A 24,779-nucleotide genomic window follows, 5' to 3' on the forward strand; every position below is an offset into this window, starting at 1 on the left:
TTAAGTTCCATTTTCCAAGGTAGTGCTCTTATATTTTTTCAGCACTAAATGGGAATAACTATTAAAAAAAAAGTAGCTATTATTATTTTTTTTGAGAGGCAGAATGACAAAGAGGGAGTTCCCATCTACTGGTTCAGCCAAGGGCTGAAGCTGGCAGCTGAACACTCCATCCAGGTCTCCCATGTGTGCCAGGAACGCAGTTCCTTGTGCTAGTACTGTGTTCTCTCAGCGTCTGCTCTGTTGGGAAACTGGAGGCAGGAGCCTCAGACCCAGACATACTGATATGAGACACGGGTGTCTTTTTTTTTTTTTTTTAAGATTTTATTTGAAAGACAGAGTTATAGAGAGTGGGAGAGACCTATCTTCCATCCGCTGGTTCACTCCCCAAATGACCACCAACAGCTGGGGCTGGGCCCAGCCATAGCCAGGGGCCCGATCCAGGTCTCCCATGTGGGTGCAGACTTGGGCCGTGGTCTGCTGCCTTCCCAGGCACATTAGCAGGGAACTGGATCGGAAGTGGAGCAGCCAGAACTCGAACCGGCACCCACGTGGGATCCTGGCATTGCGGGTGGCGGCTTAACCCACCACCGCCACAATGCCTGCCCGAGTGAGAATACACGTTACAGGTCTGTTGCATCTGACAAATGCTTTCAGCATCATCTCCTCGAGTCGTTGGCTCTCTGGCCCAGGTGGAGGCTGTTCTTGGTTCTTCCCAGGTGGGGGGGCTCTGAGGACCCACAGGTGGACGGAGAGCGCCAGGCTCCCCACAACCACCCAGCCAACAGGTGCCTCCAGAGATGCGTCCAGCAGTGCGGACAGTCTGTTCTTGCCAGTGTCTCCCGGACATGGAGGGTTATTACTATTCTTGATAAAACCTGAGATCGGATGACACTTTGCCGGCTCAGGGGTGTGAATCCCCTTAAGCCTAGCAAGTGGCTAAAGATCAAAGTGTTTTCAATGCTTTCAACAACACCCCCCCCCGCCCCCACGTAAAGTGATGAGGTTTCCTGGGAAAGGAGGGAAGGGAGGAGGGGTCTAACAAGTACAAGAGCTGAGTTAGACACCTCGGCCCGGGGAGAGGGGACTCCAGGGACCCAGGCCCCAGTGCGCGGGCTTCAGGTCGCGAGCATCCCGAGGAGCACCCACGGTGGTCAGGGTGGCCGAGGGCCACCCGCTGGCCGCGTCACCTGCCCTGATAGTGGACTTTCTGGGCTGATGGCCGCGAGGCAGCTCCGGCTTGCAGTTTTTTCTCTGTATTGCAAGGTGTCCAGTTCTGCACTCAGGCAGGAAAGGAGAAAGGCTTCCGCGGTTCCCAGCAGAATCAGGAAGGAACAAGATGGAGCTCGAATCGAAGTGCTGAGTGTCCGAGGACCGAGAGCGAGGGGCTCCCCCCAACTCCCAGCCCCCACCCCCCAGGCAGGCCCTGGGCAGCCAGGCGAGGCCTGCTGTCTGTCCTTGGACCGGGGTACGGTTTTGACTCACAGACCGAACCGACTCACTGCTTAAATACCTTTATTATTTTTTTCTTTAAAAATTATTTGGACATTGATAACTCTGCAAAATACTTCTCCCATCCCCAACCCTCACGCCCGGTCCCCACACGTCCTCCGTAAAGAAAACAAAATATTCACACTTTGTGCCCGGTTCAAATCTAAGTCTTAAAAACATTGAAAGTTGAAAATCAAATATTACTTTGCTTTCCCAGAACTCGTTAGTCATTTTAAACCACAATGCAACGTACTTAATGGAGTTTCTTTTTAAAAATTAGCTTATCAGACTATTTGATGAAGGGAGAAAAAAAAAATCAATTCAAGGCCTTGGAGAGAATAGAAACTCCCTGCTTCCGAAAGCAGAGACATGGGGGCCGCCCTCGCTGCCCCAGAGCGACAGACAGCTGGGTGTCCTGCCTCCAGTGGGCACTGGCTCCTGACCCCTGCACTGCGAAACCTCAGCAGGAGGGTGCTGGCAGGGCGAGTCCTGCACAGGACAGGGTCCGTGGCTGGGGGCTGGGGAGGCAGAGGGGGCCGCGAGCCCGCGTGGGGTGGAGGAAGATGGGGTGTGGGGGGGAGGCAACCTGCACTCACGTCCCAGTGGTGGAGACAAGTGTCAACCATCAATATTGCACATCGTATCGGGAGGGGCTTGGGACAGCGCCTCGGGCAACAGCAGGGGGCAGGTGGGGCGGCCCTGTATTCACGACAGCCACGTCTGATGGGCCCCTGGTGCACTGGGCTAGCTACCTCCCCTCGGGGCCAGCTCCTTCTGGGGTGGCTGGCGAGGTGCGGATGCTGTTTTCCCAGCAGCCCTCGGCCGCCTTTCCTCTTCTGGTGCCGTCACAGTCGCAGTCCCCTGCCAGGGCTGGCCACCCAGGCCTCGTCCAGTCTCAAGGTGAACGTCATTTCTCCGTGTGCCCGGACCTCGCCGGATGGGGGAGCCGCACCTCGGCACAGTCTTGGGACCGCACACGGGTGTCATGGGTGCCTGCTGGCTAGCTCCTCGAAGGCTTCCGTGGCCTGGGTCTCAGGAGCACACAGCACGCCAGGCACCCACAGCGAAGTCCCGTTCCCCAGGCATCCCCTCGCCGCCTCGCCTCCTCTCGCCCTGCCCTTTGGCCAACGTCACTCCTGCGAGGTGGTGGGCATGGTGGTGGGGGTTTCTGACGTTGATTTTTAAAGCTTTTCCTCTTGGATTCAAAGTCTTGTAAACCTTCAGAAAAATGCCGATCCCCAAAGCCCCGCCCATACCTGCGGGCTACAGACCAATGCCAACCTAGGAAGCTTTTCAAACATGTAAGAAAAACAACAAAACGGAAAACCACACACGCGCAAGCTCACACGCACACACACACGCACGCACACACACACTTTGGCACGTGAGCCTTGAGTTATCTGAGTGTGTTCTCGCCTCCCCGACCCCCGCTACCCCGCCCTGCATGCCCCGACATTTCAGCGCCCGTGTTTTGGGGGGACGACCCCCTAGTGCCTCGTGGGGAAAAGGTCGCACTGTTGTTCTGAGTGGCAAAAGGAAGAGGTTACAGATGCTAAACTGCACCCCCACACCCCACCCCGCACGGGCCCTGGGGTCCGGCCCTGTCGTCTCACCGATGCCGTGTGATGCCTGCACCGGGACCACGCGTCTCTCAAAACTGCTGGTTGCTTAAATATACGTACACATATACATATAGATATAAAAATTACTAAGTCGACATTTGCTGTTTTCAATGTGAAAACGATAAAATGTAATTCTGAATAGTTGTGCATTTGCCACAGGGTCCTCGTTCAAGGGACCAATAAAAATAATTTTGTCATTAAAAAAATCTCTTTTTTTTTTTTTTAGGTTTCGTATTGCCCTCGAGTTCCAAAGTCTGGAGCAAGCGTGCTGAGGCCGCGGGGCTGGGACCTGCTCCTGCCAGGGGACCTGGAGGCGTAAATGGAGTGACCCCCGCCCCGCCCCGCCCTGAACACCCCCCACAGCCTGCCAGCCACCTACTGGCTCAGCCTCGGCAACACACGAGGCGACAGGAGCCCCGCAGACTGACGAGGTCCGGCACGGATCCCATCAGCCGCGGCCTCCACCTCACTCTGTAGCTCGCCAATCCTCCCCCTCCTCCTCCCACACAGAGCTCCGGGGCCACGCAACGGGGGCGGGGGGCGTGGGGAGGGACCACTGAGCACCAAGGCTGAGGGCGATGCGGGAGCTGACCTGCTCGGGGGAGGCGGGGACCCGGGCCGGGCAGGAGTGGGCATTTCCGGGACGCAGCAGTCAGCTGTGCGGGAAGGAAGTGCGTTTAAGGTCGCTGAAAAGCACACAGAGGCCAGGCTGCCAGAGGGGAGGGAGACCGGGCCGGCGGCCCGCCTGCCGCTGCCCGCCCGCGCGAGCTCCTCGCTTGGCTTCTGTGGGTTCTCGTCCATGCTCTCGAAGAGACGGGGACACGCTCCTCCTCCTCCTGGGTCTGGCAGGGACACAAGTTTCCTGGCTAAGGTCTTTTCTGCCAAGTTCAGTTTTATTGGGTTGCCGGCCGGACCTGCTGTCACCGGAATTCGTAGATGGGCGCGCTGTGTTCGGGAACGTGGGTCAGGTTGAGGGACTGGTACCTGCAGGGGGGGGAGGGGGAGACACGCACACGCAAGGCCGTCACCCCACATGCTTGGGCAGGGGTGCCGCTCCAGGCTACCCCCTGGCCCCGCCAAGCGCCCTGCCAGAGGAGTGCGCCGCCCAAGCCGCTGGGAAATGGGATTGAGTGGGAAAGCTTATTTGGGCACAATTCTGCCTTTTTTGGGTAATAACACCTTTTCCATGAACTGTTTGAAGACTCATCCTATGCAGTGGAATTCGAAAATTTGGCACCAAAATAAACCTATGTTTTAACACCGTCTTCCCCAGGGGGTTCTGGAAGCGCCTCGTACTTTCCCAGTGGAGCCTGGCTAGCTGTTTGAGGCTCCCTCTTGGCCTCTTGTTGGTTGACCCATCTCTAGGCCATCTGCTCCAGTCCCAGAGAGACGAGGACCGGGGAGAGGGATGGGGAGCCCCAGGGGAGCTGCAGCCCGAAGCCCCAGGTCTCTCTCAGCTTGTGGCACTGCAGCCCCGTCCGTGATACCGCGAAGTCCCTGCAGCCTTCACGGACAGACACAGAGAGTTCTCAACACAGCCAACCCTATGCTTTATCCCACCGCTCAGTTCCACGCTCCCACGTCCCAAGGTACAGTGCTAAACTCGGAAACCACTGGGGCTGGCGCTGTAGCGTAGCAGGTAAAGCCACCACCTGCGGTGCCGAAATCCCACATGGGTGCCGGTTCTAGTCCCAGCTGCTCCTCTTCCGATCCAGTTCCCTGCTGTGGCCTGGGAAAGCAATAGAAGATGGCCCAAGTGCTTGGGCCCCTGCACCCGTGTGGGAGACCTGGAAAAGGCTCCTGGCTCCTGGCTTCAGATCGGCACAGCTCTGGCCGTTGCAGCCAACTGGGGAGTCAACCAGCAGATGGAAGACCTCTCTCTCTCTCTCTGCCTCTCTGTGTAACTCTGACTTTCAAATAGATAAATAATTCTTAAAAAAAACAAAAAACAAACAAAAAAAAAACCCACAAAACTCGGAGACCACTGGAGAGCTTGCCCCGTGGATGGTCATGTGGAGGTCATGCGGGGTCACGGGAAGGAAGGAGAAACAGGGGCACACAACTGCACACAGGCCTGACAGCCCCCGCATAGTCAGGGCCAGCAGCTGGGGCGTCAGCTTCTCCCCTACTTGTTCCATGCAGGAGTGCGAGGAAGAGAACCCCAAAATGGATCGGGAATGGAGTGTGCATTAGTCATTGGGCATACGCCAATAGATACTATGTGGCAGGGTGGGGGGCCATCCCCACGGTGGGGGGCAGCTCCGGGGTAGGCGTGGCGGCAGGTGTCAGGGAGGGGCGGAGCGCTACACACAGAAGCCCTGGCATGCCCGCGGCTCTAGGCCTGGAACTGAAAGCGGAAACTCAGCCCCGTGTGCGCGGCATCCCCGTGCCACTGCTTACGGGATGGAGGAAGGGCTTTGTGTGTGCAGAAACGGGAAGTCATTCGGCAGTGAAGGGGAAGTTCCGACCCGCACTGCAAGGCTGCAGCCAAGCGTGAGGCTACGCGAAAGGCCACATAGTGATAGTGGGATTCCATTTACAGAAAATACCAAGACAGGCGAACAGAGAGAGAGCGAGAGAGAGGGAGAGAGAGAGGGAGGGAGGGAGGGAGGAGCAGCGTGGCCCAGGGCTGGGGGTAGCGGGCTTGGGCGTGACGGCTGAGGGGTACGCGGGGTTCCCCCTTGTGCGCAGGGCAAGGCTCGGACGCTGGCGCCTGCACAGCTCCGTGAGCGCGCCAGAGGCCCCTGATGGGACGGCCCAGGAGTGCTGGCTCAGCGACGCTGCTGTCTTTCTGAGAAGGGGCTAGGGCAAGCTTTAACGCTCGCTCGAGAACCGCGCAGTCACTGCAAGCCCGACACACTCATTACTCGCAGGTGCGACCTGGCTGCCGCCGAGCACGCAGATTGAGAGGAGGCACTGAAGCGTGAGAAAGCGCCCCCACCCTCAGCCTCGCGGCAAGTGCACCTCGGGCTGTGGGTGCGCTTTGCTGAAGTGCTATTTGCTAACGGGAGAAGCCTTGTAGCGCTGGGTTCACGACGTCAACACAAAGACCAGGCCCCTGGCACTGTGTTAATTTCCCCTTTCTGGCAAGTTCACCTCAAGCTGGGGGCCACGTGTATGACCCAAAACTTAGGACACAGTCTCTGTTAAGTTCCAAGTGTGTTCCCAGGGACCACGGGCTACGCTGAGAAATGCAGCGTGTTTGGCATTGAAACCACAGCCCTCTCAGGGACTCGACTCAAGGGATTAACACACTTTTCAGGTGCTTCAGGATAGGGGTTCAACCCCTAGGGACGGCTAGGTGCTCAAAAGTACAGCAAGAAGGGGGCCGGTGCTGTGGTGTAGTGGGTAAAGCCGCTGCCTGCAGTGCCAGCATCCCATATGGGCGCCGGTTCGAGACCCGGCTGCTCCTCTTCTGATCCAGCTCTCTGCTATGGCCTGGGAAAACAGTGGAAGATGGGCCAAGTCCTTGGGTCCCTGCACCCGGAAGAGGCCCCTGGCTCTTGATTGGCCCAGCTCCTGCCACTGTGGCCATTTGGGGAGTGAACCAGCAGATAGAAGACCTCTCTCTCTCTCTCTGCCTCTGCCTCTCTGTAACTCTGCCTTTCAAATCAATCAATCAATCTAAAAAAAAAAAAGTGCAGCAGGGAGGCTACCAAGGAATCCCAAAAGGTGGCAAAGGTCAGCACTTCAGGGCTCTGTCCTTTTCCCTGGCTGAGACACAGGGGAGGCTGTCAACCAGGGCCTCGGATGACAGCAGGGGCGTGCAGGACCCACGTCCCAAAACAGAGCTGCAGAATTACAGAGGCGGTTGGCACCCACCTTCCTGCTGCCCACACCGGGTTAGAGCACATCTTAGTTACAAATTCAACCTGGGAAGAGTGAGAACAGGAGCCAGCGAGAGCGAGCAGAGCCCTGCTGGACATCCAGCAGGGGGTCGGAGACGAGTCCCTTCCCCCGACACTGCCTCTCGGTCCTGCCTGCTCTGCTCTGTGCGGAGGGACGAGCCCGTTAGGAGCCCCTGAGGTCACGGCGACAGGCCTGCGACGTGCAGATAAAGCGCAAAGCCTACGCAGACGCGGGCCGAGATTTTTCCTTTGGGTTTGATGAGCCGGGGAGAGCAGGGGGTGGGGAGGGGTGAGGGGGTCAGCCAACCTCCAGCGGGAACCCCCGGCCCGTGGGGCCTCACCATTCTGAGCTCCGATGGTAGTAGTAGCCCTCTATGGAGGCAGCCGACTTCTGAAAACAGATGTAGTAGAAGCCGGCAAAGGAAGCACCGCTGATGTCTTTGATCGTGTGGTCTGGGACCAGGAACTGCTCCTGCAGGCAGACGAAGGCCAGGGCCGTTAGCAGGCAGCGTCCTCTGCCGCTCCCGGTGCCGCCCTGCTCAGCACCGGGGCGCTCTGAACACACGCAAGAGAAAAAACACGAGCACGTGGTCTCTGGCGGCAAGCTGCACCGCGAGTTCACGCGAATCAGCCGCTCAAAGGGTACCGTCTCCTGTCCCCTGCTAATGTGCCTGGGGAGTCGCCAGAGGATGGCCTGAGGCCTGGGCCCCTGCCACCCATGTGGGAGACCCGGATAGGGCTCCGGGCTCCGGCATTCAGGCTGGCCCAGCCCTGCCTGCTCCAGCCACTGGGGAGTGAGCCAGTGGGTGGAAGAGCTCTCTCTCTCTGTAGCTCTGCCTTTCGAATAAACAACCTTAAAACAAACAAGTACCAAACACTGGGAACACCAGTGCCTGCCCGCTGTCTGTCTTCAGAGAGCACGGACGGAACGGCCTGGAAGGGCCAGGTTCCCATCACCTGCAGGCCTGCAGCTTATTCTCAGGGTGGCTGGGTTGCCAGCAGCCCCGCGGACACCCTCTCTGGGCACTCCAGGAGAAGAGGCGAGTGTGGGTTTCAGGCTGGAGCCCAGCAGAAAGCCTGTGTCCCGGTCCCTGCTCTCTTGGACAGAAAGACTGGAGGCCCCAGGCCTTGGGGGCTGTTAACGGCCCACGGCCCACGGGTCGGTCATCCTAAGAAATCCTTCGGACACAGAACAATTCCATTGCCATTTAAAAATTCTAAGACCCTCAGCTCCCTCCCTATTCAGCCTCTAAAAATTGTAGTTTTCAAAAATTGTTCTTAAAATGAGCACAAGAAACTTCCCTGAACAGGTTCAGCGGGCACACGTCCCACTAGACAGGGGCAGGCTGGGCATGGACTCTGTGCCCGGCAACACGGACGGCCTGAGTGACGCTCCTGCCCTCCCCCAGAGGAGGCGTGCATGAGGACCCTGGTTGAGGTGCAGGCCCGAGAGCTGGTGAGGCCTCCGAGTTCTCCCCCGGTCGGGAGCAGGAGGAGCGGGAGCTGCGTGCAGCTTCACAAGCTTGCTTCCCAGCCTTGACCGCGCTTACCCAGGCAGGGGGCACAGAGCCACTTCTCAGGCGACGGCCGCGCCGACACGGAGCGCTCTGAGGGCGGCTGAGTGGAAAACCCACATTCCATTCCTGGTCCCTCACTTCCTGAGCTGGAGGGGAGCAGAGGGCCCCGGGGAAAGGATGTGGTGAGGCCGGGGGGGGGGGGGGGAGCAGTCACTCCGATGGCATTAAGGCGGTCCAATGGGTGACTACACTCAGAGAAACGTCTGGCTCCACCCCAAATCTACAGTGCACGTGGGTGATTCAGCCTGCAGGCTCAAAGGGATTCCTGGGGTGAGAGCAGGGGAGGATGAAGATGCAACAGTGTCAGCACGTGTACCCAGGAACGTTCACCAGCCAACCACTAACCAGAGCCATGGGAGACCCAGCAGTCCACCAGAGCACGCCCTGGGGCAGAGCAGGCGTGTGGGGTGCATTACCAGCGCTGGCCCACAGGAGGCGTCAGAGATCACGGGCCGGGGGAGGGGGAACTCACCTTCCATCGCATAAAGACATAATCTCCATTCTTCAGCTCTTCATAATCGAAGTCATCTGAATTAAATGATTTTGCGTACTGGTAAAAAGCCAGAAACTTGCCCTGGAAGCAAAAAGAGAATGGTGATGGGCCCTGGTGTCTGAGCTGGCTGCGGGCGCCCAGGGTGCCCACCTGGTCACAGCCTTGTCAGCTGCAGCCTTGGCTCCTGATGGGGCGGCTAAAGCCCAGTAATGGCCAGGGAGCCTGGGTCAGACCCTCCAGCCGCTGCCGCAGCCCTGCACTCAGGGGCAGAGCACTGGACTCCAGCCCGTGAGCGCGGCCAGCAAAGGGCCAAAGGACTAGGAGGGACGCATGCCCAGAGCACCTCCGCACAGACAGACGCAGGCTAAGAACAATAAAGAGGAGCCCTCTGTAAGTAATCCGCAGAGCAAAGAGCCAGGCGGAGGAGTTGGGAGCCTGCCAGCCCCAGGTGAGGGCCGGCGGAGCACAGTCTCCCACGGCGGTAGGGGCGTTTGGGCCAGCGCCTTAGCTAGAAACTGGCTAAGCCACAAAAGGAGACTAGAAATAGGGTGCAAACTTCTACCCTTCTGGGGTGGGCACTGGGGTGCAGTGGGCTAGGCTGTTTGGGATGCCCCGCCCCCGCCCGGCATCGGAGTGCCAAGTGTTAGTCCCGCCTTCACCTCTGACCAAGCCCCCTGCTAACAGTGCAGCCTGGGAGGTAGCTGAGGGCAGCCCAAGCACCAGGCGGGGCTCCTGGCTCCTGGCTGAGGCCTGGCCCAGCCTGGCTGCTGGGGGTCATTTGGGGAGTGAACCAGCGGCTGCAGGATCTCTTTGGGTCACTTCTATGTTTCAAGTTGAGTAAATGATGACAAAACAAAACAAAACCGTTATCTTTTGATCCTATTTTTTTAAAAAAGAAAAAAAAATTGTGTATATGTATGTGTCTGTATGTACGTATCTCAAAAGCGACTCAGGCAGAGGTCAATCACTGTTTTAGCTTTAGGTACTGTCACCACAGATGGTATTTTTTCCTCTTGCTTTTATATTTTTAAAATCTTTAAAAATCATCACGTATTAATTTCCTAAGAAAACATCTTACATAAAAAACAGATTTAAGTTGTAGTTCTTGTTATATAGTTTTTTCTTTTTCTTTTTTTTTTTTTTTTTTGGACAGGCAGAATGGACAGTGAGAGAAAGAGAAAGAGAAAAAGGTCTTCCTTTTTTGCTGTTGGTTCACCCTCCAATGGCCGCCATGGCCAGTGCACTGCGCTGATCTGATGGCAGGAGCCAGGTGCTTCTCCTGGTCTCCCATGGGGTGCACGGCCCAAGCACTTGGGCCATCCTCCACAGCACTCCCGGGCCACAGCAGAGAGCTGGCCTGGAAGAGGGGCAACCGGGACAGAATCTGGCGCCCTGACCGGGACTAGAACCCGGTGTGCCGGCGCCGCAAGGCGGAGGATTAACCTAGTGAGCCGCGGCACCAGCCTTTAGTTTTTTTAAAAGATTTATTTTATTTATTTGAAAGACAGAGTTACAGAGAGAGGTAGAGACAGAGAGAGGTCTTCCAACTGCTGGTTCACTCCCCAGATGGCCAAAACGGCCGGAGGTGGGCTGATCCAAAGCTAGGAGCCAGGAGCTTCTTCCAGGTCTCCCACGCGGGTACAGACTTGGGCCATCTTCTACTGCTTTCCCAGGCCATAGCAGAGAGCCAGACTGGAAGTGGAGCAGCCGGGTCTAGAACCAGTGCCCATATGGGATGCCGGTGCTTCAGGCCAGGGCTTTAACCCGCTGCGCCACCGTGCCAGCCCCACATAATTTTATTTTGAGTAGATGAAACATGAGGTTGCTTCAAAATGTTCATGGAAAATGCATGACTTGGGGCTAGTGTGGTGGCGTAGCAGGCTAGGGCTCCGCCTGCAGTGCCGGCATCCCATATGGGCTCCGGTTCGAGTTCTGGCTGCACCACTTCCGATCCAACTCCCTGCTAAGGTACCTGGGAAAGCAGCAGAGGATGGTTCAAGTGCTTGGGCCCCTGCACCCACTTTGGAGACCCGGAAGAAGCTGCTGGCTTCAGTTCGGCCCAGCTCTGGCCATTGAGTCCATTTGGGGAGTGAACCAGCAGATGGAAGATCTCTCTGTCTCTCCCTCTGTCTGTAACTCTGTCTCTCAAATAAATAATCTTGAAAAAAACATGTACATCTTGAAAAATCTACACGTGGGGTTTAAAGCCTGTCGGCACAGGGGCTGCCGATCGCCTAGAGGTTAAGACGCTGTTTGGGTCACCCGCATCCCGTTATCAGAGTCTCAGCTCCACTCCCAATTCCAGCTTCCTGCTATGCGGGAGCTCAAGTAGTCTGGTCTCGGCCACCTGTCTGGTGGGCACGCAATGAGCTCCCAGCTCCTGGCTTCGGCCTGGCCCAGCCTCCGCTGTCGCAGGTCCTTGGACAATGAACTAGAGGATGGGTCCTCTCTACTTCTGCTTCTCAAATATACATATAAATATAAATACATATAAAATAAAAAAACTTTGAGCCAAATAAACCTTTTATTCATTCACTTTCAGTTATTGGAAAGGCAGAGACAGAGACTGAGAGAGATCCTCCTCTGCTGGCTCACTCCTCAAATGCCCCCAACAGCCAGGGCTGGGCCCAGCCAAAGCAGGAGCCGGGAGCTCCATCCCTATCTCCCAATGGGTGGTGGCGATCCCAGTAACACGTGAGCCACCACCTGCTGCCTTCCAGCGTGCGTGTGAGCAGCAAGCTGGGGCCAGACGTGGGGCCAGGACAGACCCAGATACTTTGGGATAGAATGTGGGCATCCTGACTGCTCCGCCAAACACCTGCGCCCCCACAAAGCTTATCTTTTAATTCTGCTTCTCCACACACTTCTGTAGTACCTTTGTGCATGGAATCTTGACTCTGTAGTAGCACTGTGTCAATACCACTGAGAGCGTACCACAATGTGTCTCTCATTCTAGTTTATCGGGGGAAAATGAGACTGGGGGTGGTTTAGGAGACACCCTACGTCCCAGGCAAAGGCACAGCACAGAGTCTCTGGGAACGTGGGGCCCCTCCTGAGCTGGGGAGGTTATGCCAAGCTAAGCCAGGGCAGCCAGAACGGCAGGGAGGAGGCGCTCTGCCGGCCCGGCTCCCTCGCCCTAACCACACTCAGTGGTGTGCCAGTGCCACTGGCGGCCTCTCAGTCCCTCTCTCACTCCAAAGGTTTCTGTCCGGCCTAACGGAGGCCGGAGTCTCAGACAGTATATTAGTGGAAGCCGATGGGAAAATTAAAGAGTTGCTTTTCAAGTGCTGGATTTGCAGCCAGCCTAAGCTACAAGGGAGTCATCGCGGGGCCCCAAACACTCGGCCTTTCGCGGGGCCAATTTGAAATGAGAGACTAAGTGGAATGGGCACCAGCCGGCTTTACTGCCAGGAAGACCTTTCTGCACTGGGCAGGTGTGGGGCAGATGGCACCCAGGGGCCCTCCCGACTCTGCCCGCCGACGCCATGCACCAGTGTACACCACCTGGGCTGCCCGAGCCTTTGGGTGCTCTGTCATCTCTGGAGGCACAGGCACCCACTGAGCCGTGCGCGTTTGCTACAACAGTCAAAACGTGGAGCTTTCACAAAAAAAAGAAAGTTTTACGAAGTTCAAATTTCAACTGAACTAATAAAAACTCAGCATTTCATAGCCGTTCCTTTCCAAATTCAAACCAAAAACAAAAACAAACAAAAAAAAAACCTCCAGCAGTCGGAGCAGAGCCGGTCCTGTGAGGAGAGACAAGGGCGGACGAGGGGCTGCTCCCAGGGCTCCCCCTGCAGGCTGGGCGCTGGACCGGGCAGAGACGAGATGGGGGCTCTAGAATCCGGCTGCTGCCTCGCTCTTTGCTGCTTGGTCTACACACAGCAAGGATGCTGGGCTCCCTGGTGTTAAACAGAAACCCGCTGTCTTCGTGGCCCACCTTTCTGAAGAGAGGCTGGCAGGACCCGGGGCAGCGGGCTCAGCTGTTCTGGGACCTCGTGGCCACTGGAGCGGAGGGAGCTCTGTCCTTGGCAGCCACACAATGGGGAGCCTGGAGTTCTCAGGGTGTGCCGGCGGTGCCGGGGACGCCGGAGCGCGACTCACCCAGTGTTTCCGGTCCACATCTTCGTCCGCATCCCACTTGCGAGTTAGGAAAGGGTGCTTTTTGCTGATTATTTCTCCTTCAAAGAAGGTCGTGAGGGTCGGATACTCCTACGGTGGAAGCCAGACATGAGGACAGGGGCTGCCTGAGCCTCTCACCCTTCCCACCAGGGAACTGACCCTGCCGGTGCGGCTTCCCAGCGCTCGGACACGCGGGCCGCGCCCACTCACCGCCTGTGCGGGAAACCCAGCTCACAACGTGCACGGCCGTCTCCCCCCGGCCAGAGCAGCCCACTGCTCCCCGGCCCGGCTCAGCTCAGCCCTGTGGCCCCTCCGGTCCAGCTCTCTGGAGAGCAGCACACTGCTCCCCGGCCCGGCTCAGTCTCCGCCCCCGCAACCCAGGGGGTACACCTTCTGGCAGACACCCCCACCCCGGGGGCCAGATCTACCAGGGCTACCGTGTTCATTTTGTCGTATGCAGCGTGAAACCGTGACCCTGAAGCATCCCAGTGCTGATAACTGAGCTGTCCCATGCTTAATTAGCCTTTGAAATGCTTTGTAGAACACATAATTTTATTTTGCTATTTGTTCATGTGCTAATGAACAGGCATGAAAGATTTGGGGGAAAAATCACCCTAAGAGAAAGCTCATTAAAAAAAAAATCTGCCATTTCTCTGCATTTGTCAATGCCACCCACCTAAAAAACCAAACCAGCCCCGGGCCTGGCTGGCCACGCCCCTGCAGCTCCTCAGGAGTGGGCTGCCTGAGATTCCCGCATGGGAACTGCAGGCGAGGGCCCCAGGACCACAGAGGTGCGGCCGTGTCTCCCCTCCGGGCCCCACAGAAGCCTCTCTGATCCTGCACAAACACAGCTCAGGACCTGCCGCGGAGCCGCTGCCACCATGCAGCCCCCGGCTCGGGGCTTCCAGGACACAGGACGCCACCGCCGGGCCTCAGCTGGCTGACAAGGCCTGCTCTGGGAGGACACCCAGCGCCAGGGGCTCTGAGAGTGCACCCTGCTTTCTTCTGAGAGGCTCACTGGTGTCTTTATTCCAAAGGCAGAGAGAGAGAGAGAGAGAGAGAGAGAGAGAGAGAGAGAGAAAGTCTTCCATCCACTGGCTCACTCCCCAAATGGCCACAATAGCCAGGGCTGGGCCAGGCTGAAGCCAGGAGCCAGGAACTTCTTCCTGGTCTCCCATGTGGGTGCAGGGGCCCAAGGACTTGGGTCATCTTCTACTGCTTTCCCGGGGCATAGCAGAGAGCTGGATGGGAAGTAGAGCAGCTGGGACTTGAACTGGTGCCCATATGTGATGGCGGCACTGCAGGCGGCGGTTTTACCCGCTATGCCAGAGCGCTGGCCCCCGACCAGTGATTCTGCATGGATGTCTCTCTTCCAAACTCTTCAGGTAGTGTTTTAACAGGTGACCCCACCCCAGGTCCTCCAAACTCTACAATTAAACAATGCACAGAAGTCACCAGAAGGATAGACAGTGTCCCTCCATCCATGCAGTGAACCAAGCTTGGATCAGAGTATTTAACCAGAACACAACACAATCACAGCACTGCTGAACAAGTACAGATTTTTTTTTTTTTTTGGTGACTGTTTCCTAAACAATACAACTATCCCCACAGCACTGCGTGGCACTGGGTGCACGCCATCTTAGAGGGAACTTGGCGCATACAGCAAGAGGCACCAGGGCTTGGAGCATCCGCGGATGTCGGCTGCTGCAGTGCCCGTGGGTACCAGTGGACGACTGTACTTCTTGGGCCAGGCCCTGGAAATTCAAGCAGTGGACTCCAGCCAAACTGGGGATGACTGACAGAGCCAAGGAGAGCCCGCGGCAGCACCAGGAGTGCTGTGGCCAACCCCATCCCCCAGGCAGGCTTTGCCTGCCACGGGCAGACGCTGAGGTCGCCCAAGCCACGGGCTCCGGGCTCACCCGGAAGGGGCAGTGGCTGCCTGGCCTCCCCCGCAGACCCGGCTTGTCAGGGAGGGGCGCTGAGTGAGCTGATATGTCAAGGAGAACTCCATTCCCTGTCCTGCGGAGGAGCCGGCACCCGTGACGCAGTAGTCTCCGGTGGGTTTGGTTGCTGTGTGGTTCGGGTGGTCAGTCTCGCTGCTTTGAGCAAGACTGGCACAACCTCAGCTGCAGCTTCCAATCCCACCCCTGACCATGACCCCTCCCACAAGGCGGGCTCCAGGAAAGCGCTCCCCCCCCCAAACGTAGGCATAGCACACTATTCCTTACAGCTTTGGGTTTTACTTTCTAGGGGACACATAAACACACTTTAAGACATAATTGATCTCCCAGTTAAAAATTTTCTGGGGGCCGGCACTGTGGCGTAGCAGGTAAAAGCTGCCGTTACAGCACCAGTTCCAGTCTTGACTGCTCCACTTACGATCCAGCTCTCTGCTATGGCCTGGGAAAGCAGTAGAAGATGGCCCAAGTGCTTGGGCCCCTGCACCCACGTGGGAGACCTGGAAGAAGCCCCTGGCTTCAGATCGGCACAGCTCTGACCGCTGGGTTTGATACCCGGTTCCAACTCCTGACTCCAGCTTCTGGCTAATGTAGACCTTGGCGGGCAGCAAGGGATACACTCAGGTGACGGGGTCCCTGCCACCCACTGGGAAGCCTTGGATGGTGCTCCTGCCTCCTACTGCTGCCGTCCCGGGCTCAGCTGCTGCAGGCACTCGGGGAGTGAGCCAAGGGATGGAAGCTTTCTCTCGTTCTCTCAAAAAATAAAAAAACTATACACACACACACATATTTAAAGTTGGTTCAAAGAATGTAAAACACTTTACTCTTACACAGCAGACTGGAAACCAGTCACTTTCATGGTTCCAGTGAACTACGGGGTTTAAAGAACTTCAGGGACCAGCGCTGTGGCGTAGTAGGCTATCCTCCGCCTGTGGTGTTGGCATCCCATATGGGCACCGGTTCTAGTCCCGGTCGCTCCTCTTCCAGTCCAGCTCTCTGCTGTGGCCCGGGAGTGCAGTGTAGTATGGCCCAAGCACTTGGACCCTGCACCCGCATGGGAGACCAGGAGGAAGCACCTGGCTCCCTGCTTCCGATCGGTGCAGCGTGCCGGCCGTAGCAGCCATTTGGGGGGTGAACCAATGGAAGGAAGAGCTTTCTCTCTGTCTCTCTCTCTGTCTAACTCTATCTGTCAAAAAAACAAAAAACAAACAAAAAAACCCCACTTGTGACACCCACATCCCATACTGGGCGCGGGGGCCTGGATTCAGCTCCTGACTCTGCTTTTGATTCCAGCTTCCTGCTGCACACCCTGGGAGAAGGCCGGCGATGGCTCAGACACCTGAGTTTCCGCCACCCACGCGGTGCACCTGGATTGAGTTCTTGGCTCTCACCCTCGGCCTGGCTCAGCCCCAGATACTGTGGGCATTTGGCGCGTGAACCGGCATCGGAGAGAGATCTCTGCCTGTCTCTGCCTTCCAAATAAAATGGCTTATGATGAAGGCGGTAGCTGTGTTCTTGTACTCTTTGCCCCCCCCCCCCCCCTTAAAAGGACTTAAAAACAAAACCGACAGCGTGGGTCACACTGGGACGTTATTTACACAGCTTCCTCTGAGTGACTTCCCAACAGGATGCACCACGAGCACGGTGCTGCCCGCTCCCCACGCAGCACAGGTGCTTGGCGACCGACCACGTGCTCTGCTCGGGTCCCGGGTGGGGACGGCCTGCCCCTCTCCCTGTGAGGCTGCGGTGAGTCGGACCCTTCCGGGCTCTGGTTGGAGTGGACCGGGGCTTACCTCGGTGAGGCCTTTAATCTTCAAGTAGCCACAAAGGTAAGAGTTCCCTGTGTCCACGTGCTGCAAAGAGAAGACACGCAGATGAACAACATATCCAGTGGGGCACACACCGCGGTGCTGCGAGATCCCGCCAGGCCAGGCTGGGGAAGGCGGCAGAGCCCAAGGCTCCCCACCAGCCCCCGGGGCCCTCAGGAGTCCCCCGTACACACGCGCCAAATGGCCTGTAGACAAAGCCAGCTGGTCCCAGAACGCTGTCAGCTCCCTGCACCTGAGGACCTTGGACCGCTCACGGACTGCTCAGGCCTCCGGCTGGGCTGCAGGCTGTGGCACGAGCCCTCCTCACCCGTGCACGTGGTGCCCGCCACCCCTGACCCTGGCCCACTTCTCTCCCTAGTCCATTTCCACGTCGGTGCTATGTGACCGCCCCATGAACGGGCAGAAGACTCCAAGCAGCCTCTTAGCAAACCCCCGTTGCACAGCACGTGCCAGCCACAAACTAAGATGCCAGTCAAGCACCCTGACCACCCTGTGAGTGCCCGCCCTGTCCACACGCTCGTGTTTCTAACGACGAGAGCCAGGAGCCCAGGAGGAAGAGGTGCGAGGGGCACAGTGGATTCTGAGGGTGGCAGCCGCCAGCTGATGCCCACTCACCAGCCAATTTCCTCTTCTTCCACGCTGGCCTCCCCCGCCCCAAGAGACCTGGTCAACCCTGTTGCCCTTGGAGCCATTAGGTTAGGGATGGAGGGCTTTCAAAGGGGCGCATGAGCAAGGAAGGGCTTTTGCTACCCGGTGGTTGGAGGCTATTTGTGCAGGGTCCATTCTCGGAGACCGAGACAGATGGGACAGGGAATGTCAGGGTTGGCTGCGAGGGAAGGTGGAAGGTTACCGGGCCCACCGCGGGTCCCGCCAGGAGCCAGCCTGCAACCACACCAGCTCCACACGCCTCGAGGTGTGCCGTGACAGCTCCAGTGATTCTTTTTTTTTAAGATTTATTTATTTTTATTTGAAAGTCAGAGCTACACAAAGAGAGGAGAGGCAGAGAGAGAGAGAGAGAGAGAAAGTCTTTCATCCACTGGTTCACTCCCCAATTGGCTGCAACAGCCGGAGCTGCGCCGATCCGAAGCCAGGAGCCAGGGCTTCTTCCTGGTCTCTCACACAGGTGCAGGGGCCCAAGGACTTGGGCCATCTTCTACTGCTTTCCCAAGCCACAGCAGAGACCTGGATTGGAAGTGGAGCAGCCGGGTCTCAAACCGGCACCCATATGGAATGCCAGCGCTTCAGGCAGGGGTGTTAACCGGCTGCACCACAGCCCCGGCTGCCCAGTGACTTGTTAAGTGGCTCTGAGACCGGCATGGTTACTTTGTGGCTGAACTCGCATAGTACACCCGCACCTGTGGCGTCATCCTGAGCGGGATCCCTGGCACAGGAAGCCCCCGGATTAAAGCACCGTGCTCCCTGGAGCACACGCTGAGATGTTTCACGTCACGTGAGGGCTCGGGCTGAGAAACTGGACAAGTTTTTGTGCCATTTATCAGGTCTGAGACGGCAACTACTTCCGGGTAATGCCATAAATCAGACACTAAGGCTAGGCTTCCACGCAGCAATGAACTCGGGCAGCCAGAGGATGCCAGCACCGCAGGGACGCCGAGGTGCCTCCAGGCTTGGTGCTGGTGACAAAGGTGTTCCCTGCGAAACCTGCCAGAGCACTTGTAGGTACCGTCATCTGCTGACCTTGGCACTGGGGAAGCGTTTGGAACAGCTGAGCCACACTCGCTCACCCGCAGCTCTGACCCACAGCTCCCGTCCTGTGGGCGATTCTCCCTGAATTCCATGGAGTTTGGGGGTTTCACAGCCGCTCGAGAGGGTGGCAGGTGGCAGGGACACCCGCTAATACAATTATGAGCCAGGGCCGGCGCTGTGGTGCAGCAGGTAAAGCCGCCGCAAGCAGTGCTGGCATTCCACATGGGCGCTGGTTCGAGTCCCGGATGCTCCACTTCCAATCCAGCTCTCTGTTGTGGCCTGGGAAAGCAGTAGAAGATGGCCCATGGCCCAAGTCCTTGGGCCCCTGTGCCCACATGGGAGACCCGGAAGAAGCTCCTGGCTTCAGATTGGCCCAGCTCCGGCCATTGCAGCCATTTGGGGGGTGAACCAGCAGTTGGAAGACCTCTCCCTCTTTCTCTCTCTGCCTGTCTCTAGTGCTGCCTTTCAAATAAATAAATAAGTCTTACAACAAAAACAAAACACCAAGATGGCGGAGGTTAGAGTCGTCCCATTGACAGGGGTCGAACCAAGACCCACTGAGAACCTCACAGACCAGAATCTCAAAAAAAAAAAAAAAAAAAAAAAAAAAAAAAAAAAAAAGGATGTATCCCATCAGCAGCCATCGGGGAAATGAGAACAGAAACCACAGTGAGATGCTACTGCACACCCACTAGGAGGACCACAGTAAGAAAGGTGCCGGCAGGGACACGGACAAACAGGCACCCTCACACGCCGCAGGACAGACTGTGAAGTCCGACGGCTGCTGCAGAAGTCACTTCTCAGAGTGTTACACAGTTACCACCTGACCCGAAATCCCACTCCCGCCGTCTGTCTACCTAAGGGAAGCGAAGGCATACCTCCGCATATAAAAACCTGTACTCCCGGGGCCTGAACAGTGGCGTAGTGGGTGAAGCTGCCACCTGCAGTGCTGGCAGCCCTTAAGGGCACTGGTTCATGTCCCGGCTGCTCCACTTCTGATCCAGCTCTCTACTATAGCCTGGGAAAGCAGTGGAAGATGGCCCAAGTGCTCGGGACCCTGCACCCACGTGGGAGACCTGGAAGAAGCTCCTGGCTTCAGCCGGTCCCAGATCTGGCTGTTGCAGTCATTTGGGGAGTGAACCAGCAGATGGAAGATCTCTGTCTGTCCTCTCTCTCTGTAACTCTTTCAAATAAATAAATAAAAATCTTAAAAAACAAACAAACAAACAAACAACCCTGTGTAGCAATGTTACACCAGCATTATTGAAAAAAGCCAGATTGGACACGACCCAGGTGTCCATCAAGTGGTCAGTGGACAATGGCTCTAAGTGACAGCGCGATGACAAAAAGGGACGAAATGCTGACATGCGCTATGGTCTGAACAAAACCCTGGAAACATCACGCTAAAGAGGCCAGTCACGAACACACACGCGTGGTGCTTCGAGTCTACGTACACAGAATGTCCCCAGCAGGGCCACTCTTCGAAGACTGGAAGGAGGTGACGGCTACAGGGGATGAAGTCTCCCTTTGGGGAGCGGAAGACTTTCTAAAGCGGAGCTGTGGTGACGGCTGCACAGCTCCGCGAGAATACCAGCTGGGGCCCACCGCACCCCGACACAGGTGAAGCAGAATCTCGAATTCCAAGGTTTCTTCCAAGCAAGAGAGCGGCCGCGTTGGGAAAGGAGAAGGCCTGGGAGAGCTGAGTCAGGCAGATGAGTCCCGGCTGCAAAACCAGATGGTGGGGCAATTCATGCGCCGCGGCCTGGGCCTGGTGATGAATGAGTGACTGGCCGTCCCAGAGGCGGGGCAGCCGCCTTCCCAGGTGTGGCCACTACCCCCACACCGGCCATCCTCCTCAGGTGGCTGCCAGCCACTGGCCAGGTGTCCACTCTGCTCTGGGTCGCCTGGGACCCAGCAGCCGTGCCTCAACTCCATGGCCACTTCCACTTGTCCAGGAGGAGGCTGGCGCCCAGCGGGAGAGGGCGGGCACTGCAGACTTCTCTCTGACACCTGGCTACCCTGGTGGCTGTCCCCTCCCGCAGCAGGAAGCACCACATTAAACAGCAGGCACAGACTTCAAGACCACAGCAGGGGTCAGCACTGTGGCGCAGTGGGTGAAGCCACTGCCTGCAGTGCCGGCATCCCAGCTGGGTGCCAGTTCGAGTCCTGGCTGCTCTACTAATGATCCAGCTCTCTGCTGTGGCCTGGGAAGACAGTACAAGATGGCCCAAGTCCTTGGGTCCCTGCACCTGCGTGGAAGACCCGGAAGAAGCTCCAGGCTCCTGGCTTTGGATCAGCCCAGCTCCGGCCATTGCAGCCATCTGGGGAGTGAACCAGTGGATGGAAGATCTTTCTCTCTCTCTGCCTCTCTGTAACCCTGCCTTTCAAAATAAATAAATATTTAAAAATAAAAAGAGACCGCTGCAACCCTGTCCCACGCCAGGGACATCCTGAATTTCATTAGTTAAGACAAAACAGAAGCCTACAACCCTGCAGTCTCACGTCTTAGGCAGAAGAGACCACCAGACCAGACATACAGTCCCGAGGACCGACAACGTCAGCCACAATCGTTTTGCCTTCACAACAGAGACATCACGGCTTATGATCGACCTTTAAGCTTATAGAGGAAAGATAGGAGGTCGCAGCTCTGCCAATCCAAACCAGAGAGAACCGTTTATTCCCGAAAAACACGAGAAAAAAAAAAATTGAGGCATGCTCTCCAGCTAGGGGAAGGGAAAACCTCCTTTTAAGATTTAAAACTGTTACAAGGCCAACAGGAGAAACACATCACTCTCACAGGGGAGCAGGAAGCACACAGGGCCTCCTGGCATCTGAAAGGGCTGTCAAGGGGACAGGTGTCTGGGGGGGTGGTCTGGGGACTCTGAGGTCCAGCCTAGGCAGCTGGGTGTCAGGCTAAGGAACAGCGTGTGTTCTGGGGAGGGGGTGCTCCCAGCGATGTGAGAGAGGGGGTGGCACCCGCCAAGGACCAGGCAGGTCACACTGCAGCTCCCAAGTGGGTCAGGGACTGGCGGCAGAACTCAGAAATCCAGGTCAAAGAGGGGGAGGTGAGTGGACGCGAAGTCAGATTGGGCCAGGCTGGGAGGAGGCTTGTGTGCAGGCAGCAAGCAAGAGAGGGTCTTCAGGAGCCCTTGGTTCGGCCCGGTGCCAGGCCAAGGAGATGGAAGCCGAGGTGGTGGTGGGGGGGGGGCACGGCAGGAAGCAAGATGCTGACAGCACCCGGGCGGAAAGTGCCCGGTCTGAGCAGCCAGCAGTCGTGGGTTGCACCGGGAGATCCTGCTCTGCCCGCAGCAAACTCCAGCAGGAGGAGGGCCCCAAGAGGAGGACCCTGGACAGCGGGTCTCGGTCTGGGAGACTCGGGGAGGCTCCCTCAGGGTCTTAGCAGGCGGGAGGACCCGGCCAGAGGGCCACCGGCCCTGCAAAGGGAGTTGGGGAGGTTAGGGAGGGGGGGTGCCGGCTTCCGGATCCCCAGGCGGGCCGGTCACGGGTTTCAAGTCTGGCAGAGTGCTGGGGGCCCGGCCAGGCAGATCGGGCTCGGGGCTCGCAGCTTTGAGACACCAGCTGGGCAGGTCCCGGGTGCAGGAGGCCCCGGGGCGGTGCGGGGCCTGGGCCGCGGCTCTGCGGGGCTCGAGGAGCCGTGGGCCGGCCCGGCCCGTGAGCGCCGCGAGGAGGCCCCGGCCCGGCCGGCGCTCACCTGCAGCACCACCTCTACGTCGTACGAATTCCCCTTGCTCTTCTGGTGGCCACGGAACTTGGAGCCGCTGTAGAGCAGGCTGGTGGCCACGCCGGGCTGCTGGGTGTTGATGGGCGGCGGCGGGATGAGCGAGGCCGCGGACGCGGCCGACGCACCGGCCGGCGGGGGGCACTCGGTGCGCACTGGCATCGCGGGGTCCCCCGGAGCCAGGGCTGGGGGGCAGGGGGAGGGGAGAGGAACCGCCGCCGCCGCCGCCGCCGCGCGGGAGCCGAGGAGGGTGCCGGGGAGGGAGGGGCCGAGCGCGCACGCGCGGGGCAGGCGCGGGAGGGGGCCGCCCACTCGCTGCGCACCGAGCGCTGCGGCCGCCCCCGGGCCCCCGGGCCCCCGGGCCCTGCGAGCAGGGCCTCCCGGTACTGAGCTCGGCCCACTACTCCACTTGCCCTCACGCGCGCGCGCGCGCGTACACACACACACTCACACACAACACACAGAGACACACACACAACACCCTTTCCGATTGGCTCCGGAGCGCCGGGGAGGGCGGGAGCAAGCTCACGCGGCGCTTCCGCCCATTGGCGAGCAGAGAAAACACGTGGCGGGGAGCGCCAGGGCACTTCTGGGAATTGTAGTCTTATTCCGGAGGCGCGGCGCGGAGGAGGGGCGGGGCGAGGAGCGTTTGTGATGCAGGTTCTCCGGCGGGGGCGGGGACGGTGTGCGCAGGAGGCGCGCGGCGGCTACGGTGCGCCGTAGGGCTCATGCGGAAGATGGCGGCGTCCAGAGGCGGCTGAGGGGATCCGGGGAGGCGTGAGAGGTTTCCGTACAGCCGGACAGCGCGGCTTGGTCTCGCGCCCCGCGTGCGCCCGAGGCCCTTGGGGCGCGATGTGGAGGAGCTGCCTCCGGCTGCGGGACCGGGGGCGCCGCCTCCTGACTCGGCCCGTGGGGCCGGGGCCAGCCCTGGGGTCCCCGGCCCGGGCCTACGCGCCGCCGACAGGTGAGGGGCCACGTCGGGCTGGGGTGGGCTGAGAGCGAGCTTTTGGGCGTGAGGGCCGGGCGGCGGGACCGGGCTCGCATGGTTAATGGGAGCACGAGGCGTCTGCTAAGGGAAGCGAGGGTCAGCCGAGGTTTCAAACGGGGCAGGTTCGGGTCGCGGGTCAGGACTTGGCCAAGGTCACAGGGCAGAAGTCAAGGCTGCAGCTTCCTGGCCGTGTCTAGCCGTCTGTCCTGAACAAGTGGGCGACCCCTCTGCCTCCCAACTCGAGGAGGCCTGTGGGAGGCGGTGACGCTGGTTCCCCGCAGGAGCGGGGTTTGGGGGTGGGGCGGGGGACATCGGGAGTGGCCGTCTCTTTCCGCTGTTTTCCTGGGCCGGGGGCGCAGCAGGGGTGAGTGTGTGTAGCCAGGTGACCAAGCTGAACCTCTAACCCGCCGCGCCGATCCGAAGCCAGGAGCCAGGAGCTTCTTCGGGTCTCCCACGCGGGTGCAGGGACTTGAGCCATCACGGGTGCTCCAAGTGTGTACCGGCACCCCCTACCCCAGCCCCGGCAGCCTCCTAGGGTGCGCTGTGAAATCCAGCAGGGTTTGTCATGCTTAGACCAGAAAGCTAGCCTGCTACTTGTTTTCTTTTTTTTTGGACCAAATGACAAATAAAGTTTTATTGGCACAGAGACAGTGCTCTTTCATTTACCCGTCATTTCCAGGTGCTTTCACCGAACGGGCAGTTGGGAGTTCCCAGCAGAGACCGCGTGGCCTGCAAGGCCTGGAATTTGTGCCTTGTGGTTCTTGTTTTATTTATTCATTTTTATTTGAAAGGCAGAGTTACGGGGTGGGGGGAGAGGGAGAGAGAGAGAGAGCGCATGAGCACTTGGGCCATCTTCCACTGCTTTCCCAGGCCACAGCAGGGAGCTGGATCAGAAATGGGGCAGCTGGGACTCAAACTGGCGCCCATCTGGGATGCCCGAGTCACAGGCGGCAGCTTAACCCGCCATACCCACAGCACCAGCCCTGCCTTGTGGTCTTGACAGGAAGTTTGTCAGCCCCAGGCCTGCATGTCAGAGCTGTCTGGAAAATAGCGTGTTCATACATTGGGCTGGGGCAAAAAAAAAAAAAAAAAAATAGAGTTGAGGCCAGCACCGCGGCTCACTAGGCTAATCCTCCGCCTTGCGGCGCCGGCACACGGGTTCTAGTCCCCATCGGGGCACCGGATTCTGTCCCGGTTGCCCCTCTTCCAGGCCAGCTCTCTGCTGTGGCCCGGGAGTGCAGTGGAGGATGGCCCAAGTGCTTGGGCCCTGTACCCCATGGGAGACCAGGATAAGTACCTGGCTCCTGCCATCGGATCAGCGTGGTGCGCTGGCCACAGCACGCTGGCCGCGGCGTCCATTGGAGGGTGAACCAACGGCAAAGGAAGACCTTCCTCTCTGTCTCTCTCTATC

The 24,779-nt window shown here is 58.3% G+C and overlaps 2 protein-coding genes across 7 annotated transcripts in view; one reads left to right on the forward strand and one right to left on the reverse strand.

The window, feature by feature from the left end:
- Window positions 1-1,495: 1,495 nt before the first annotated feature.
- Window positions 1,496-22,802, reverse strand: GID4 (GID complex subunit 4 homolog). The gene is made up of 6 exons (XM_051830744.3): window positions 22,354-22,802; window positions 16,902-16,961; window positions 13,133-13,240; window positions 9,008-9,109; window positions 7,300-7,430; window positions 1,496-4,094 (listed from the first exon to the last, which is right to left on the reverse strand). Exons 1-6 carry the CDS (start codon window positions 22,540-22,542, stop codon window positions 4,031-4,033), a joined length of 654 nt encoding a protein of 217 aa, XP_051686704.1. The 5' UTR covers window positions 22,543-22,802; the 3' UTR covers window positions 1,496-4,030.
- A 210-nt stretch (window positions 22,803-23,012) lies between these two features.
- The window catches only part of LOC103346476 (leucine-rich repeat-containing protein 37A2), a 214,833-nt gene continuing 213,066 nt past the window's right edge, over window positions 23,013-24,779 (forward strand). For 3 of the 6 annotated variants that reach the window (XM_089317068.1, XM_089317070.1, XM_089317069.1), the window contains exon 1: window positions 23,024-23,344. The gene's annotated coding sequence lies outside the window, so the exon portion shown is untranslated. Of the gene's footprint in view, window positions 23,345-24,779 lie in introns of all 6 variants that reach the window. The other 3 variants (XM_089317064.1, XM_089317065.1, XM_089317063.1) reach the window with 2 other exon arrangements.

The sequence above is a fragment of the Oryctolagus cuniculus genome, chromosome 17 (assembly GCF_051225735.1).
Source record: "Oryctolagus cuniculus isolate XC-2025 breed Fujian yellow rabbit chromosome 17, ASM5122573v1, whole genome shotgun sequence".
Lineage (NCBI taxonomy): Eukaryota > Metazoa > Chordata > Mammalia > Lagomorpha > Leporidae > Oryctolagus > Oryctolagus cuniculus.